This window comes from Mobula hypostoma, chromosome 21, assembly GCF_963921235.1.
Source record: "Mobula hypostoma chromosome 21, sMobHyp1.1, whole genome shotgun sequence".
In the NCBI taxonomy this organism is placed as follows: Eukaryota; Metazoa; Chordata; class Chondrichthyes; order Myliobatiformes; family Myliobatidae; genus Mobula; species Mobula hypostoma.
In genome coordinates, this window is record NC_086117.1 from 14,610,812 (window position 1) to 14,629,695 (window position 18,884).

General features: G+C 40.2%; 1 protein-coding gene across 1 annotated transcript in view; it reads right to left on the reverse strand.

Annotated features, from left to right (window-relative positions):
- stom (stomatin) overlaps positions 1-18,884 on the reverse strand; it is a 70,985-nt gene that overhangs the window by 37,048 nt on the left and 15,053 nt on the right. Inside the window, exons 2-3 of the mRNA XM_063073471.1 lie at positions 9,438-9,541; positions 6,885-6,957 (exon numbers count right to left, since the gene is read on the reverse strand). Coding sequence (XP_062929541.1) covers positions 6,885-6,957; positions 9,438-9,541 — 177 coding nt within the window. The remainder of the gene's footprint in view (positions 1-6,884; positions 6,958-9,437; positions 9,542-18,884) is intronic.

The window sequence follows — 18,884 nt, forward strand, 5'->3', positions numbered from 1 at the left end:
CATGTGGAAGTTGCAGTAAGGTAAGAGTTAAGTGTCTAGGCAAGGATATACTGCATATAGAGTACAAGCAGCCCAAGCAAGAAAGGTCTTTGGAGAGCACACCTTCCGTTTGCACATAAGGGATCTGCAAACAAGATGAGTGATCCAAAGCACATTCACCAAGGGCTAATTGCTTTACTAACTTTGAAATATCATTAGTTGCCAGTTTGTAGTTGCTATTGACTTCTACACCCGCATTGTGAATGGAGAGTGATCTTGCAAGTAAGGAATTCACCAAATGGTCAACATCTGTAACTGCTGGTGCATTCTGTATAAAAATGGTATTTCTCTGTTCAGACTACAGAACAGAGTGGTGACAGGGGCTGTTTTCCTTGTGCACAAGTAAAATAAATTATGATTGAGAAATGAGTGCAAGGTCTCAGAGTCCAGTTAATCGGCAACAACAGGGACGCATCTCAGCTTGAAGGAAGTTTTTGAGGGTGACAATTGGTGCTGTTGTTTCCCATCCTGGCATGGGCCATGCTGCTCTGCTTATGCACTAGTAAAATAAAGTGGGTTTGAATTGTAAGGATGTGTGTTTTCTGGATCCAGTTATTTTATTTTATTTTCAGAGACAGCAGAAATGAACATGGTACCAGTGTACATTGGCAGCTCTCTGCGGGCTGCAGGAATTTGTACCAGTTTTCCTCTTAAATATACTCCTTTTTAACTACTTTTGCTGCAATCTGCAGCATTCAATTTCCTCTCGACAACAGACTACAAAATGATCTTCAGACCTCACATTCAATGGTTATATGTTGATCCTTAAGACACGGCACCTTTAAAGGTCAAGGCCAAGGCCAAGGTTGAAAATATGGCAGGAGAGGGAAGATTCGAACCACGCTAAAATGCAGAAGGATGAGGCCTTCTCTGCCTACCATCTAGATCCAGCATGTACAGTCACTTGAAAGTAAGATTGATGACCCCAGGGCAAGGCTGCTGTATCAGAGGCAGATCTCAACTGTTCACTGCATTGAGACTTGGTTAACAGCGAACACACCCGATGTAGCTATCCAACAAGGTTTTACTATTTTCAGAATGGATCAAACCTCAAGGAAAGAGGTGGCAACGTATAATTTTTAGTCAATTCTTGCTGGTGCACAGACGTTGAGTTTATGTCGACTTCTTGTTCCCCTGACTTAGAATAATTAATGATTAAATGTAAACCATTCTATTTGCCTCACAACTTCTCACCTGTAATCCTGACTGCAGTTTACATTCCACCAGTGGCCATTCATAATCAAGCACTTGCCAAACTGCACAAGAAACGGCCCATCCCGACACATTTAACATTATAGTCCGCGACTTTAGCCAGAGCTGTTGAAGAAAAGCCTGCTCAATTATCACCAGAACTTAGTCTGTTGCACCAGAGGTCCCAACACACTAGACTACTGTTACACTATGAAAAGGAATGCCTAAATGAGGTCCTGAGACCTCATTTTGGCAAATCGGAACATTTGGATGTACTCCTGCTACCTACATACAGACAGAGCCTAAAGAGCAAGGCTCCAGAGATCAAGTCGGCCAAGAGTCGGTCGTGGGAGGCTGAGGAACAGTTACAGGATTGCCTTGAGTCAGTGGACAGCACTGCGTTCAAGAACTCATCTGAGGACCTGAATGACTACACCAGAGTCAATACAAAAACAGCTGTGGATGTGTGTGCCCCCACTAAATCATTCAGAGCTTTCCCCAATCAGAAGCCCTGATGAATAATGAAATCTGGAAGCTGCTGAGAGCCAGATCAGAGGCATTCCAGTATGGAGATCAAGAATGCTACAAGTGGTGCAGGTATGATCTCCCGAAAGCCATCTCTCAGGCAAAGTGGAGATTCCAGACTAGACTGGAATCAGCAAAGGATACTTAACAGCTGTGGCAGGGTTTGAATGCCATAACTTCCTACAAAGTTAAATCTTGTGACATAGGGGACAGCAGAGCTTCGCTTCCAGATGAGCTCAATGCCTTCTATGCTCACTTTGACTACCAGAACAGGGAGGAACCACTGAGCCATGTCTTTTGATGATTCTTTGGTCTCAGTGTCTGAAGTTGACGTGTGGCTGCCTTCAAGAGAGTGAATCCAAGGAAAGCATTCGGTCCAGACTGAGTAGCTGGCTTAGTACTGAAGACCTGTGCCGACCAACTGGCTAGCGTATTTGTGAATATCTTCAACCTCTCGCTCCGGCAGTGTGTGGTACCTACCTGCTTCAAGCAGTTCTCAATTGTACCGGTACCCAAGAAGAGCATGGTAACCTGTCTAAATGACTATCGCCCAGTGGCACTGGCATGCACAGTGATGAAGTGTTTTGAGAGGCTGGTGTTAAAGTATATCAGCTCCTGTCTGAATGGTGACTTGGATCTGCTCCAATTTGCCTACCAAAGCAACCGGTCTACAGCAGATGTTATCTTGTTGGCTCTTCACACAACCCTGGAACATCTGGGCAGCAAAGATGTATACATCAGGATGCTCTTTATCGATTACAGCTCAGCATTTAACACCATCATCCCCTCAAAACTAAACAGTAAACTCAAATACCTGGGCGTCACCACCCAGGCCATGCTCTTCTCTCACTGCTGCCAACAGGTAGAAGGTACAGGTGCCTCAGGACTCATACCACCAGGTTCAAGAACAGTTACTACCCCTCAACCATCAGGCTCTCGAACAAAAGGGGATAGCTACACTCATTTAAGGACTCTGTTATATGTTATTTCATGCTTGTTATTTATTACTATTTACTTACATCTGCATTTGCAATTTGTTTACAGTTGACAGTACCTAATGTTTATAGTTACTGTACTATAGATTTGCTAAGTATGCCTGAAGAAAAAGAATCTCAAGGTTGTATGTGGTGTCATGTATGTACTCTGATAATAAATTTAACTTTGAACTTTTTGGAGCTACCATGATTTTAATAAAGGAGAGTCCAAACTTCTCTCTTATTGTTTCCCAAATCCACTCATGAAATGTGCTGTGTTGTTTTTGGATTACGCCCAATAGTGCAGCAGAGGCACCACCTTGGTAGTGATATTCAGTCAAATCACACAACCCTTTCCACTAACAGGCATTCAAAATATCAAACTACTCGAGGACAGAAAGTACTAAATCCCCACACTAAACTCAACTGTTACAAGCAGACTTATCAATGCATGGTGTGAGTCTTGAAAGGATGTGAATGAATAGTTGCCAAGATAATCACAGCCCACTCACCACATGGCTGAAATTATCTATCACCACTGAGTACCTTGTACGACTTACTAAAAGTTTCACTTTTCAACCTAGATATCCTGTGCTTTCCTTCTCTCCCCACCTCACTTCACATACTAGTTCCAACGCTAGAATTCTCAGGAAGGGCAGATGGGAGATGTACAAAATAAAACTAAATAGAAAGCAACATGGAGTAGCAGGCCACTTTTGAGGGAAAGTAGGGAGATATGTTAAAGATTATGCCTCCCTCTCCTACATTTCAAATCCTAAACCTACCTCCTTTAAACCAGCTACACTACTGTCTGGTAAGAAGGTGCTAATGCACAGGATCATGAAAAACTGCAGGAGTTATAAACTCGGCTATCTCTGTTAGCCTCCCCACCTCAGAGGACTTTTCAAAAAGTGATGTGTCAAGAAGAGGCATATCCTGGATGCTGAGCCTTTACTACCATCAAGGAGGTGGTACAGAAGCCTGGAGACACACACTCAATGTTTTGGGAACAGCCTCTTCCCCACTACCATCAGACTTCTGAGCAGTCGATGAACACTACCTCAGTATTTTGCTCCCTATTTGCACTACTTTTTATATTTCTTAAAATAATTTTTAGTGTATTGCTCCGTACTACTGCTGAAAAACAACAAACTTCATGACAGACATCAGCGATAAACTGAATTCTGATTCTAAACCTCTTATGTTTGAGCAGCAGTATAGGGGGCTGGAAAATGAGAAAAAAGTCTGGCACTGCAGCCAGCAAAAAGAAAGCAGTGCTGGCATCAGTTACAATGAGACAGGTGGCATTGTTTCAGGAAGGTAACAAATAGGGAATAAAGATTCAAAACTGTACAGTCAATATACAGGTTGTCATTTTATTCACATTAAGCACAGCCATTATTCCACCAAATCTGTCAAGATAAAATATTGAGGTATTAACATGCAATACCTTTAATAGAATTAGGGAAAAATAGCAATTCTCTTCCTAAGGCTACACGGTGGGGAATATGAGGGGGAAGTGGCTAGAAGTTAATAGGACAAGTCACCTGTTACTACCTGCAAGTTTGAGAGTCCAGGGCTAAGGGCTGAAGGCTCAGAGGCTGTGTATACTGGGGTTGGAGGCCTGTGTGTGTATGTGTGTGAGGGGGATGGGAGGGTGGAAAAGAGACTTGCTTTGCTGTTGTTGTTGCTTTGGTTGTTCTGTGTTGTGCTGTGCTGAGCATTATGGCTGTCCTCAGCACATCCCAGGATGTGTTGTTTAACACAAATGACACATTTCACTGTATGCCTGAATGTACATGCGATAAATAAATCTGAATCTGAATCCAGCTTGATTGCTGAGGTTTCTGAAAGCTGCTGGTCAAAGGACCCAACTGTGACTAAGCTTTGATGACTATCACAGTGCAAGGCAGGAAGCTTTCAAGTGGGCTGCTATGTAAAGCTACCATGAACACCTTTACACATGTACAGGCAGGTCTCATAAATAGTTTTCATAATGGAAATGAGGCTGTTCACCACCATCTATGAATTTATTACCCTTAAGTAAAATAGTGCCTGTGTTTGCTTGAACAATGTAATAACAATAATTTTCTACAGAATCAGTGGAATAAATTATTTTTGTAAAAAAAAACTTGGAGGAAGGCTATTGTACAAAGCCTCCCACAGCTGACCTCCAATACACAAAAGAATCTGTGATGAAATTTTGGAATTAAATACAATAGAACAATGTACAACCAGAAATGGATGAAGGCTATGTAATATCACTGCAAAACATTATGTACAGGTTTTGTGAAATAATGTATTATATCTTGTAGAGCAAATGTTCTCCCAGGGCGTCACCAATTTGTCTCACCCTAGACACACTGAAGCAGGCAAAGACCTAACATATAGGACATTTGACAGTAAGGTTTGTGATGCTGGTGGAGGTCTGTACCAGCTCTCTTCATAAGAATTAATTCAAAGATAAAATTGAAACAATTCTTCCTTTCTTAACACATTTTCAGTTAAAGGACCTTTCTTGGGGATGGGTGGGGCGAAGCAGCAGTCTTTGTATAAGATCATTCCCTCCCAATCAGCTCTGAAAAGAATATAGTGGAGGAGTTATCTTCTGCAGTGCAAGATGTATGTGGTGGAATCAAAAAAAAATGTGTGGCTTTTTTACATGAACTGTGTGACCGTGCAATGAGATACAAGTATTTAGCTTTGCAAAGGATCAACAGAGATCAGAGTTAAAATTTGGAAAGTTTGAATAATTAACAATTGGTTGCAATTCTCCTGCACACCACTACAAGACTGATTGCTGCATCAGAACAGCACAGAAAAATAACAGTGTTAGGAATTTAAGAATGGCCACTTGGGCGAGGTACCTGAGGGCTGACAGCGCACGTGGAACCAAACCCCACCGCGAGTCAGTGCCTTGAGAGGAGAGGAGAACATTTTTAAAAAGCAGCATTACATTTATTTCATAATCATAATGCTGTAACTTTAAAATCAAATTGTTGAAAAAGAATAATTTTTTTTTGCAGAGAGTAGTTTGACAAAGCGTGCAATTTTGTTTTGTTTATATTTAGTGATCATGCAACTTTAAGAAGTCCAGCCAGACCATCTGAAGAGCTCAGCCCCTACAAAAGAAACATGCATGGCACAGGGACGCCTGCCTATGCACGTCCTTAAAAGTGCACAATTTTAAAATACGGGTGTGTTTTACAGATGTGGCTTATGTACATTAACTACACCCAACTTACTGAAAACTATGAGCCATTAGAAACAAAAGAAAAAGTTTTTAAAGAAGCAGTTGGAGAATGAGGAGATTTCATGAATTAGCCTCACTGTAATGCACTCTGGAAGCATTTGCATTATTAGTTTATTGGCAAATGTTATTAGAATGGGCCAGAAGATGCCGAGTGGGCCCACTGCAAAGAATCTGTGCCCATGGTTCTTGCAGTCACCTGGGCTGGATTCACCTCTCTGGTTTTCTACACCTGACTTGGGATGGATGGTGCAGCGGATTTGACCTTGGAACATCTCTGACAATCTTTGACAGCAGTAAGCACAGGTGAGGCTTTACTTTATGTCAAAGCTGTCAATGGAGTGAGAAGTTTAATATCTCTGACATTCAGAGACATTTAAAATCTATTACTTCTCAAGTTAAAAACTTACCAATTAAGTAATAGTCTTTATTGAAAGCATTAAAACTAAAGCAGAATCAACAAGCAACTCACCTTCTACTTTGTCTCCCAATTCACAGACCTGGAATTCCCACTGAAATCAATGAATCTTCAGTCCTCCGCAGTGGCACAGAAATAAAAGGCAAAATGCTGAGACAGCCCAGCAAGACCTGAGACCTGCCATGAAGCATCAGACAGCAGAACCTTCACCCTCCCAACCTTCAGTAAACTCTGGACCAGCAGTGCCATGTTTGAGATATTTGAGATGTACATCAATATCAATGGGTGAATGTCAGTGGCTCCCAAACGTATTTCTGTGCCAGGAAGTTAAATGCTGACACCAAGCGTCTAACCAACATTCAAGGCAACAACAGGAAATACTACACATATACAAAAGAATTATGCAAAATCCCAGCTTTTAAAGAATAATTGATGTTCTGATATACAATTTTTGGATTTAAACATAACAGATGATTCTTATACTTGCCTGGCCCTTTGGCTCCTCCTGCTAGAATTCGGCCAAGCCTGAATATTATAGCTCGTTCATATTCCTTGACAATCTATGAGAGGGAAAAAAACACAAATATCTATACATCCTATTTTGTTTCTGTTTAATATACTTATACTCAGGAATGGGGTGATGAGGGTGGCGATACGTCCCGACCAAAGATGTAAGGCGCTCCTTCCCTCCACTAACCTGCAGGTCACCCTTGGCAAGGTGTAGCACCTGCTTAGCCGCAACCACCCCCCCTCCCACCCCCGGATCAGCGACATGATACCATGGGATCAGATGGTGGATGGTTGTATGAGCAGCCAGCACATATCGTGTCCTGGTTTTGTGACTATTGACACCAGGCAGACAGTATCTGGAGAGAACTGACAATGCCTTGTAAAGACACTGCCCAGAAGCGGAAAGGCGGCAATGGCAAACCACTCCTGTAGAATTTGCCAAGAACAATCATGGTCACAGACCATGATCGCCCACTTTATACGACATGGCATGATGATTATGATACTTGGGAACTGTAAATTAACAACAAATAATGAACCAAAAAAATTGAAAAGTTAAAATAATCTGCAATTTTTGACTCCGCTTTGGACTGGTGCAGCTGTCAGCTGTCAATTGGCAATTTCTTGGTTGAAATCGCTATGCAGATTTGTTTGCCCTCAATCTCATTTTGCAGAGAAGCAATGAGTAACTAACCCACTTCTCTAAGAATCTCAGCAGCTCACAGCTGGTAAATTCACATATTGGTGCTATTTTAGAGGTTTTGGGTTGAGTAACCACTGGAACATAGCAGAGAAAGCTCTACACATGGCCATGCTATATCAAATGCTGGAGGTGAGTAAGTATCAAAAGCCTCAGTTCCCCACAAGGTTAATTCAATCAGCAGTGAAAGATCTCATTATCTTTTAGAAGTGCATGTCTGATTTTTGCAACTGTGAGGCAGAATGTGCAGCCTGTTTTAAACATTGAACAATCGGTCAGTCCTCTTCCTGAAGTGACTTTATCCTCATTTTATGCAGAGTGCCCATTAACAACATCAACACTATTGCCAGCAACTATGCTATCATACATGATGCCAAGGTCTGATGACAGTCAACTGCAAATGTACAGTACATACTTCAAGAAAGCATTTCTATGCTTCCCACCAGCGCCTATAGCTCCCATCTTTCTGAGGGTCCATCCCACACAATGCAGAAACTTCTGAGGAAAAAGAAAGACTAGCAGCCCTAAGTGAGGGACAGATTACATCTCTTCATTTATGTCTGAAAAGAGGGTGTTCTGGTCGTAGCACAGCAAGATTCACATTTTGAAAAGGCTCCACCACAAGCATTAAATTTTCCTCCACGCCTAGTTCAGGGTGGTAGCCGTGTACAGTTTACATGTAGCTATTTATAGTTTATATGTCACAAATGAATGTCATGACAGGGACTTATTCATCTCAGAGCCCCAAGTATTGGGGTGAAAGTCAAACACATAAAAGCCCTACTTTCTTTTTATTACAAAAGTTCCTTTTACAGAACCCATGTGGTCAATAAACAGTAAACGAGATAAAAATGGATAAAAAGACCAAAAGACACAGGAGCAGAATTAGGCCATTTGACCCTTCGAGTATGCTCTGCCATTGCATCATGGCTGATTTAATACTCCTCTCAATGCATTCTCCTGCCTTCTCCCCATAAATTTTGATGCCCTTGCTAGTCAAGGCTGATTAAATATGCCCAGCAACTTAGCCTCCACAGCCATCTGTGGCAACAATTTCCTCAGATTCACCACCCTCTGGCTAAAGAGATTCTTCCTCATCTCTGTTCTAAAGAGCTGACTTTCTACTCTGAGACTATGCCCTCTGTTCCTAGACTTCCCCCACTATATGTAAAGTGGGGGCGGCTAGGACCAGACTCCCTCACAGAAGTAGATCTGAGTATAAGGTAAGGCCTTAAAAAGTGAGCCTTTCAATAATGTTTAATTAATGTATTTAATATTAAAAAAGTTAAATTTTCCCCTTCAAAAACTATCAAACTTGTATAAGAATGGTTCCCGAATGAATGATTGTAACTGTAGGGTTAGTCCAAGTTTAAGATTATTGTCTAAGCTCAGACTGGAGAAGCTGGAGCTGTTCTTCCCAGAGTAGATAAGTCTGAGATAACATCAGGTTTACATGGAGTAAACTGAGGGCAGCTCTTACTATTAGCAAACAGTTCAAAGCCCAGGTATGGAGTTAACAAACACAGATGAGAGAGAAAATTAAGCTTAAAAAACACAGAGAACTTACTGTCTGGAAATATGCTGGAAAAAAATCAAAGCTTTCAAAAGTTAACTGAATAGTCACAACAGAGCACAATTTGCAGGGATGAGGGGTAAAAAAAAGGACATTGCTCAACTTGGAGCTGGGAAGGATTAAATAGCTTCTAATGCTGGAACAATTCTATGATTCCATTTAGCTTAACAATGGTGTGTCTCACACACCTGCCATAAATACACCAGTGCAATGATTTTAGAAACCTGGTTGGTTCCTTTATGTCCTTATTGTCTTACCTTAATGCATAACCAGATGGAAAAGGGGAAAGTGATGAGCATGAAGAAGTAAGAGATTATAACCAAGATCCATCCACAACATCCAAGGCTGTTACTGGGTACGTCTGTAAAACAAAAATAATAAACAGGTTTTGTGATAGGGAAGTAATATCCACAAAATGCTGGAGGAACTCAGTAGGCCAAGCAGCATCTACGGAAAAGAGTACACAGTTGATGTTCCGGGGTGAAAGCCTTCATCAGGACTGGAAAAAGAGATGAGAAGTCAGAGTGTGGGGGAGGGGCTGAAGATGTCTTAGGTGATAGGTGAAATTGGGAGAGGGGAAGGGTTGAAGTAAAGAGCTGAGAAGTTGATTGGTGAAAAAGATAAAATGGCTGCAGAAGAAGGAATCTGATAGCAGAGGACAGAAAGTCATGGAAGAAAGGGAAGGGGGAGGAGGACCAGAGGGAGGTGATGGGCAGGTAAGGAGATAAGGTGAGAGGGAAATGAGAATGGGGAATGGTGAAGGGGAGGGCGATTACCAGAAGTTTGAGAAATCAATGTTCATGCCATCAGGTTGGAGGCTACCCAGACAGAACACAAGGTGTTGCGCGTCTGACCTGAGTGTGGCCTCATCGCAGCAGGAGAGGAGGCAATGGACTGGCACGTCAGAATGGGAATGCGAAGTGGAATTGAAGGAGATCCTATTTTCCTGGTGGACAAAGCGTAGGTGCCTGGCAAAGCAGTCTCCTAATTTGCATCAGATCTCACCGATACACAGGAGGCCACACTGGGAGCATCAAGTACAGTAAATGACTAACAGACTCACAAGTGAAGTGTCACCTCACCTGGAAGGACCCTTTGGGGTCCTGAGTGGTAGTGAGGGAGAAAGTGTAGGGGCAGGTAGGGGATTTTTTAAGATTATGCAATAGCCTATTAGGTAACTGAGCTAGAGTGCAACAATCAACACATGGTTAGGTAGAACATTGTAACAGAATGCTAGGTTGGTTATTCCATCAAGGTAAGGGAGGCCAGTTACAGTCAGTTCCTCATGACATTGCCTGCCTAAGAATAATTTAATTATTCCCAGTGGGCGGTGCTGCAATAAGTAATCTACCTGCAACAGTAATAAAAAGGTTCCTACTAAACAATGTCGGAAAACTACAAAGCAAATCTCCACAGGAACTGCTCTGGAATTAAAGTATAAAAGCTCCTTCATCCCAACACTAGACACACCCAACACTAAACCCATTTCTCTAGCCTCTCATTCCCGTCAGTCAAGTGATGACCTGTCACATCATTTGGGGATGGGATGCTACACAGGTAATATGCTTTTTTAGACTTTTGCTTTGCATTCAGCACCACCCTCCATCCCGAACAATGGTGAAACAAGGGAATTGCTTCTAGCAGAATTATGAAATGCACAGTTGTTAATTGAGAAGTCCTGGGAGTGTCTTCTAATCAAGTGTCTTAAATGCAGATATTGCAAAGGATGTCTAATTTTAAACACTTCAAAATAATGCTTTTGGGGGGAAATGGAAGTAGAGCTCAAAGTTTAGGCTTGATACTAAAAAAAATGCTGCAAGAACAGTATTCTGTTGAATGGCGAAAGGCCTTGACAAAGTAGATGTGGAAAGGATGTTTCCCATGGTGGAAGTCTAGGACAAGAGGGCACAACCTCAGGATAGAGGGGCGCCCTTTCAAAACAGAGATGCGCAGCAATTTCTTTAGCCAAAGGATGGTGAATTTGTGGAATTTGTTGCAACATGCAGCTGTGGAGGCCAGGTCATTGGGTGTATTTAAGGCAGAGATTGATAGGTTCTTGATTGGACATAACATCAAAGGTTATGGGGAGAAGACCAGGAACTGGTGTTGAGGAGGAGAAAAAAAAAGGATCAGCCATGATTGAATGGCGGAACAGACTCAATGGGCCAGATGGCCTAATTCTGCTCCTATGTCTTATGTTCTATTTGGGGCTCATTCAATTGTTGAAAGCATACCCTCAGCAGCAGTTTTATTAGGTATACCTGCACATCTGCTCATTAATGCAAATACCTATTTAACCAATCAAGTGGCGGCAAATCAATGCATAAAAGTATGCAGACATGGTCAACAGGTTTAGTTGTTGTTCAGACCAAACATCAGAATGGTGAAGAAAAGTGATCCAGGTGACTTTGACTGTGGAACGATTGTTGGTGCCAGGTTTGAGTATCTCAGAAACTGCTGATCTCCTGGGAATTTTATGCACAACAGCCTCTAGTGTTTACACAGAATGGTGCAAAAACAACATTCAGTGTTTAGGAAAAATGCCTTATTAATGAGAGGGGTCAGAGGAGAATGGCTAGACTAGTTCAAGCTGACAGGAAGGTGGCAGTAACTCAAATAACCACATTTCTCAACAGTGGCGTGCAGAAGAAAATCTCTGAATTCACAATATATCAAACATTGAAGTGAATGGGCAACTACAGCAAAAGACCATGAATATACACTCAGTGGCCAGTTTGTTAGGTACAGAAGTCACTTAAGTTGTGTCGAAATTTCTGTTCACAGTGAGTGATGAATCTCTAGAAGTCTCCACCACCCAGGATCGTGGAGACTAGATCATTACAAGTATTTAAGGTGGAGGTAGACAGTTTTGTTTTGAAAGATTGGGGAATTGAAGGCAATGGGGAATGGTGCAGCAGAGAGTTGAAGCCAATATATATCTGGCACGATCATAGTGAATGAAGGGGCAGCCTTGAACACACAACACATCAAACCTTGAAGTGAATGGGCTACAGCAGCAGAAGATCACAAACATACATTCAGTGGCCACTTATTCAGTACAAGAGGTACATAATAAAGTGGCCACTGTGTGTAAATCATCAGTTTAAATAGGTTTAACTTGAAGGTGGCTTTGTGGTTACCACACCAAAGCTGCCCCAACAAGGGCAACTCTTGTTACTCTGTTTATAAAGCTTGTAACTACAATGCAATGTTATTTAAGCAATAGACTCTTGTCTAACAATGCAACTATCTCAATTACTTATTATCCAGACATCTGTTCAGTACCTCATAAATTATTCACTTTCTATTTAACACAAGAACTCACAACTAAAAGCTGTGTCGATGCACTATTTTAAGCACAAAGTACACACGTTAAGCAGCATTAAAAACTTCCACTTGCATTCTTTAGTTTGTGTGACATAAGTAACAATGAGTGGGAATAAACAACCTGGTGTCCTTCAAACTAATTTTATTTGATGCAATCTGTATTGTAATCTTTGCCTAGTAAAGCTGCCACTTTATTTCCTAAACCACCCCACCAGTGCCAAGAAAAAAAGCTCAAGCCTATTTACTTCTAGATGTATTGCAGAAAAGAAGTATGGCAAATTTCCCCTTTTTTCTCCCTCTGGCCCTATGCCCGGTTCCATTTTATCCATGCAGAAAAACATTCTTTGTGGCTTCAATCCATTTCTCTGCAGGTTACAGCAGTGCTCAGGCAGGACGGATTAGAGGGCTTCTCTAATGAGGCCATATGGGTGGAGCTGAGAAACAGGAAAGGTATGACCACATTAATGGGGTTGTATTATAGACCACCCAATAGTCAGCGAGAATTGGAGGAGCAAATCTGCAGAGAGATAGCAGACAAATGCAGGAATCATAAAGTTGTGATAGTAGGGGATTTTAATTTTCCACATATTGATTGGGTCTCCCATACTGTTAAAGGTCTAGACGGATTAGAGTTTGTAAAATGTGTTCAGGAAAATTTTCTAAATCAATATATAGAGGTACCAACTAGAAAGGATGCAATATTAGATCTCGTATTAGGAAACGAGTTAGGACAGGTGACAGAAGTGTGTGTAGGGGAACACTTTGGTTCCAGTGATCATAACACCATTAGTTTCAACTTGATCATGGATAAAGATAGATCTGGTCCTTGGGTTGAGGTTCTAAACTGGAAAAATGCCAAATTTGAAGAAATGAGAAAGGATCTAAAAAGTGTGGATTGGGACAGGTTGTTCTCTGGCAAGAATGTGATTGGTAAGTGGGAGGCCTTCAAAAGAGAAATTTTTTAAAGTGTAGAGTTTGTATGTTCCTGTCAGGATTAAAGGCAAGGTGAATAAGAATAAGGAACCTTGGTTCTCAAGGGATAATGGAACTCTGATAGAGAAGAAGAGAGAGATGTATGGCATGTATAGGAAACAGGGAGCAAATAAGGTGCTTGAGGAGTATAAAAAGTGCAAAAAAAATACAAGAAAGAAATCAGAAGGGCTAAAAGAAGACATGAGGTTACTTTGGCAGTCAAGGTGAAGGATAATCCAAAGAGCTTCCACAGGTATAGTAAGAGCAAAAGGATAGTAAGGGGTAAAATTGGTGCTCTTGAAGATCAGAGTGGTCAGCTATGTATGGAACCAAAAGAAATGGGGGAGATCTTAAATAAGTTTTTTGTGTCTGTATTTACTAAGGAAACTGGCATGGACTCAATGGAAATAAGGCAAACAAGTAGTCATGGAACATATACAGATTGAAGAAGACCTCAAATTATTTCTATGGATCAAACCGGATTTATTAAGAATCGCTATTCATTCTTTAATATTAGGAGGTTAATGAATATTGTTTATACCCCCTCATTTACCACCCCGGAATGTATTATCTCTTTAGATGCTGAGAAAGCTTTTGACAGTCGAATGGCCTTATTTATTTAATGTTCTTGAGAAATTTAATTTTAATCTGACATTTATATCTTGGATTAAATTGTTATATTACTCCCGGGTAGCCTCGGTTTGTACAAATAACTATACATCTCCCTTTTTTCGTCTTTTTCGTGGCACTAGGCAAGGTTTCCCTCTTAGTCCTTTGCTATTCAATATTGCTCTTGAACCTTTAGCAATTGCTATTCGTAACTCGCCAAATATTGTTGGTATTACCCGTGGAAACGAAATACATAAGTTATCGTTATATGCAGATGATTTGCTGTTATACATCTCTAACCCGGAGAAGTCAATTCCTGCTATCTTAGATTTGTTAGCTCAATTTAGTAACCTCTCTGGTTACAAATTGAATCTTAATAAGAGTGAATTATTCCCTTTAAATAAGCATGTACCTATTTATGGACATTTACCATTTAAACTGGTTACTGATTCATTTATATATTTAGGGATAACAATTACAAAAAAATATAAAGATTTATTTAAAGCTAATTTTTTACTTTTAATTGATCAGATTAAACTGTTATTTACCAAATGGTCGCCAATCTCTTTGTCTTTGATTGGTCGGATTAATGCTATTAAGATGATCATTCTGCCTAAATTTTTGTATATATTCCAATCAGTTCCAATTTTCATCCCAAAATCTTTTTTTGATAATGTAGATTCAAAAATTTCCTCATATATTTGGCAGAATAAAAATCCTAGGTTAGGTAAAAGGTATTTACAGAAGTCTAAAAAGGAGGGGGGGCTTGCCCTCCCGAATTTTAGATTTTATTATTGGGCAATTAATATTCGGTATTTAAAATTTTGGTTACGAGATCTGGACGTATCTTTAAATCGTCATTGGGTACATCTTGAATCTAATTCATTACAAGGGCTTTCCTTGGGTTCGGTTTTAGGAACTTCACTTCCTTTTACTTCTTTAAAATTATATAAACAAATGAATAACTCGGTAGTTAACAACAGGAATTCTGCAGATGCTGGAAATTCAAGCAACACACATAAAAGTTGCTGGTGAACGCAGCAGGCCAGGCAGCATCTGTAGGAAGAGGTGCAGTCGACGTTTCAGGCCGAGACCCTGGGTCTATAGATGCTGCTTGGCCTGCTGCGTTCACCAGCAACTTTGATGTGTGTTGCCCGGTAGTTAAGCATACTTTACGTATATGGTTTCAATTCCGAAGATTTTTTGGGTTCAATCAATTTATCCTAGCAAGCCCCATCTTGTCAAACTTTCTTTTTCAACCTTCCACGATGGATCAAGCTTACTCTGATAGGAAAATCAAAGGTATAATATCTTTTCGCGATTTATTTATGGATAATTGTTTTATGTCTTTTGATCAACTTTCTAATAAATATAACTTACCCAGATCTCACTTTTTTAGATATTTACAGATTAGGAACTTTTTAATTACTGTTTCCCCTAATTTCCCACATCCATATCCAACTGATATTTTGGAAAAAATTTTAGATTTAAATCTCTCTCAGAAAAGTGTTGTAGCAATCATATATAATATAATTTTGAATTTATGTCCTGATGCTTTTAATAAAATTAAAGCTGACTGGGAAAGAGAACTTGAGATTAATATACCGACTGAAAAATGGGAAAAGATTCTTCACTTGGTGAATTCATCCTCTGTGTGTGCTAAGCATAGGTTGATACAGTTTAAAGTAGTGCACCGGGCTCATATGTCCAAAGATAAACTATCTCGTTATTACTCTTATATTAATCCAATATGTGACAGATGTCATTCCGAGATAGCTTCTCTAACCCACATGTTTTGGTCATGTCCCCTGTTGCAGAAATATTGGAAAGATATTTTTGATATTATTTCAACGTTTTTAAATATAGACTTACAACCTCATCCAATTACTGCTATTTTTGGACTACCAATGATAGATTTAAATAATTTAACCTCTTCATCACGAAGGATGATTGCATTTCTTACTTTAATGGCTAGAAGGTCTATTTTGTTGAATTGGAAAGAGATTAACCCTCCTAAGATATTTCATTGGTTTTCACAAACTATGCTGTGTTTGAATTTGGAGAAAATTAGAAGTGCAGTTTATGACCCTTCCATTAAGTTTGAAAAAACTTGGAGGCCATTCATTCAGCATTTTCATTTAATGTAATATCTTTATTTCCAAACTTGTTTTATTTCTCTGTATTGCTGTTGGAGGGGAATGGAGTCGTCGGCACTGAGGTTTTCTTCTTTTTCATTTTTAAGCTCTTGGATTTGCCCAAGTCTTTTAGTTCAGTTGACTAATTTTGTCCTTCTTTTGGGATGGGATTTTTTTTTTTTTTGGTTTCGTTTTTTTTTCATGGTTTTTTAAAAGTTTTTTTTTGATTTGTATTATCCGTTGTTAGTTTTATATGATTGGGAGCTTTCTCAAATTTCAATATTGGACTTTACGATTACTGTTCGTAAGTGTAACAATTTATCTCCTATTATTTGTATCATTGCTATGTTTTGTTTATATATTCTAAAATTAATAAAAAGATTGAAAAAGAAAGAAAGATTGAAGAGGAGGTGGTACATGCTATCTTGAGGCAAATCAGGCTAGATAAATCCCCAGGACCTGACAGGGTATTCCCTCGGACCTTGAAGGAGACTAGTGTTGAAATTGCAGGGGCCCTGGCAGATATACTTAAAATGTCGGTATCTACAGGTGAGGTGCCGGAGGATTGGAGGATAGCTCATGTTGTTCCGTTGTTTAAAAAAGGCTCTAAAAGTAATCCGGGAAATTATAGCCCGGTAAGTTTGACGTCGGTAGTAGGTAAATTATTGGAAGGAGTACTAAGAGATAGGATTTACAAGTATTTGGATAGACAGGGACTTATTAGGGAAACTCAACATGGCTTTGTGCGTGGTAGGTCATGTTTAACAAATCTATTAAGAGTTTTTCGAGGAGGTTACCAGGAAAGTGGATGAAGGGAAGGCAGTGGATGTTGTCTACATGGACTTCAGTAAGGCCTTTGATAAGGTCCTGCATGGGAGGTTAGTTAGGAAGATTCAGTCGCTAGGTATACATGGAGAGGTGGTAAATTGGATTAGACATTGGCTCAATGGAAGAAGCCAGAGGGTGGTAGTGGAGGACTGCTTCTCTGAGTGGACGCCTGTGACTAGTGGTGTGCCACAGGGATCAGTGCTGGGTCCATTGTTATTTGTCATCTATATCAATGATCTGGATGATAATGTGGTAAGTTGGATCAGCAAATTTGCTGATGATACAAAGATTGGAGGTGTAGTGGACAGTGAGGAAAGTTTTCAAAGCTTGCAGAGGGATTTGGACCAGCTGGAAAAATGGGCTGAAAAATGGCAGATGGGTGGAGTTTAATACAGACAAGTGTGACATATTGCACTTTGGAAGGACAAACCAAGGTAGAACATACAAGGTAAATAATAGGGCACTGAGGAGTGCAGTAGAACAGAGGGATCTGGGAATACAGATACAAAATTCCCTAAAAGTAGCGTCACAGGTAGATAGGGTCGTAAAGAGAGCTTTTGATACATTGGCCTTTATGAATCAAAGTACTGAGTATAAGAGTTGGAATGTTATGGTGAGGTTGTACAAGGCATTAGTCAGGCCGAATTTGGAGTATTGTGTGCAGTTTTGGTCACCAAATTACAGGAAGGATATTAATAAGGTTGAAAGAGTGCAGCAAAGGTTTACAAGGATATTGCCGGGACTTGAGAAACTGAGTTACAGAGAAAGGTCGAATAGGTTAGGACTTTATTCCCTGGAGCGTAGAAGAATGAGGGGAGATTTGATAGAAGTATATAAAATTATGATGGGTATAGATAAGAGTGAATGCAAGCGGGCTTCTTCCACTGAGGCAAGAGGAGAAAAAAACCAGAGGACATAGGTTAAGGGTGAAGGGGGAGAAGTTTAAAGGGAACATTGAGGGGGGGGCTTCTTCATGCAGAGAATGGTGGGAGTGTGGAATGAGCTGCCAGATGAAGTGGTAAATGCGGGCACACTTTTAACATTTCAGAAAAACTTGGACAGGTACATGGATGAGAGGTGTATGGAAGGATATGGTCCAGGTGCAGGTCAGTGGGACTAGGCAGAAAAATGGTTCGGCATGGCCAAGAAGGGCCAAAAGGCCTGTTTCTGTACTGTAATGTTCTATGGTTTGTTCTGTCACATTTTAGGGCTGAACACTAGCAGAGGTTTAAAAATAAAGAAGATCCCAGCCTCCAATACACATTCCACACATACAAAGGACATAGAAACAGTTGATTCAATGTGAATTTATACAGCGCCTTAAATATATTAAGTGTTCTGCATAAAACTTTACAACAAGCTAGGTCACTTTTGAGGAATGAAGAGAGAGGTTGTAAATCTAGTCAGCTCCACCTTGGGTACTAGCCTACAAAGTACCCAGGACATCTTTAGGGAGCGGTGTCTCAGAAAGGCAGCGTCCATTATTAAGGACCTCCAGCACCCAGGGCATGCCCTTTTCTCACTGTTACCATTAGGTAGGAGGTACAGAAGCCTGAAGGCACACACTCAGCGATTCAGGAACAACTTCTTCCCCTCCGCCATCCGATTCCCAAATGGACATTGGATCTTTGGACACTACCTCACTTTTTTTAAAATTTATACAATATTACTGTTTTTGCACTTTTTAAAATCTATTCAATATATGTAATTAATTTACTTGTTTATTATTATTTTTATTTTATTTATTATTATTACAAATTTTTCTTTCTCTGCTAGATTATGCATTGCATTGAACTGCTGCTGCTAATTTAACAAATTTCATGTCACATGCCG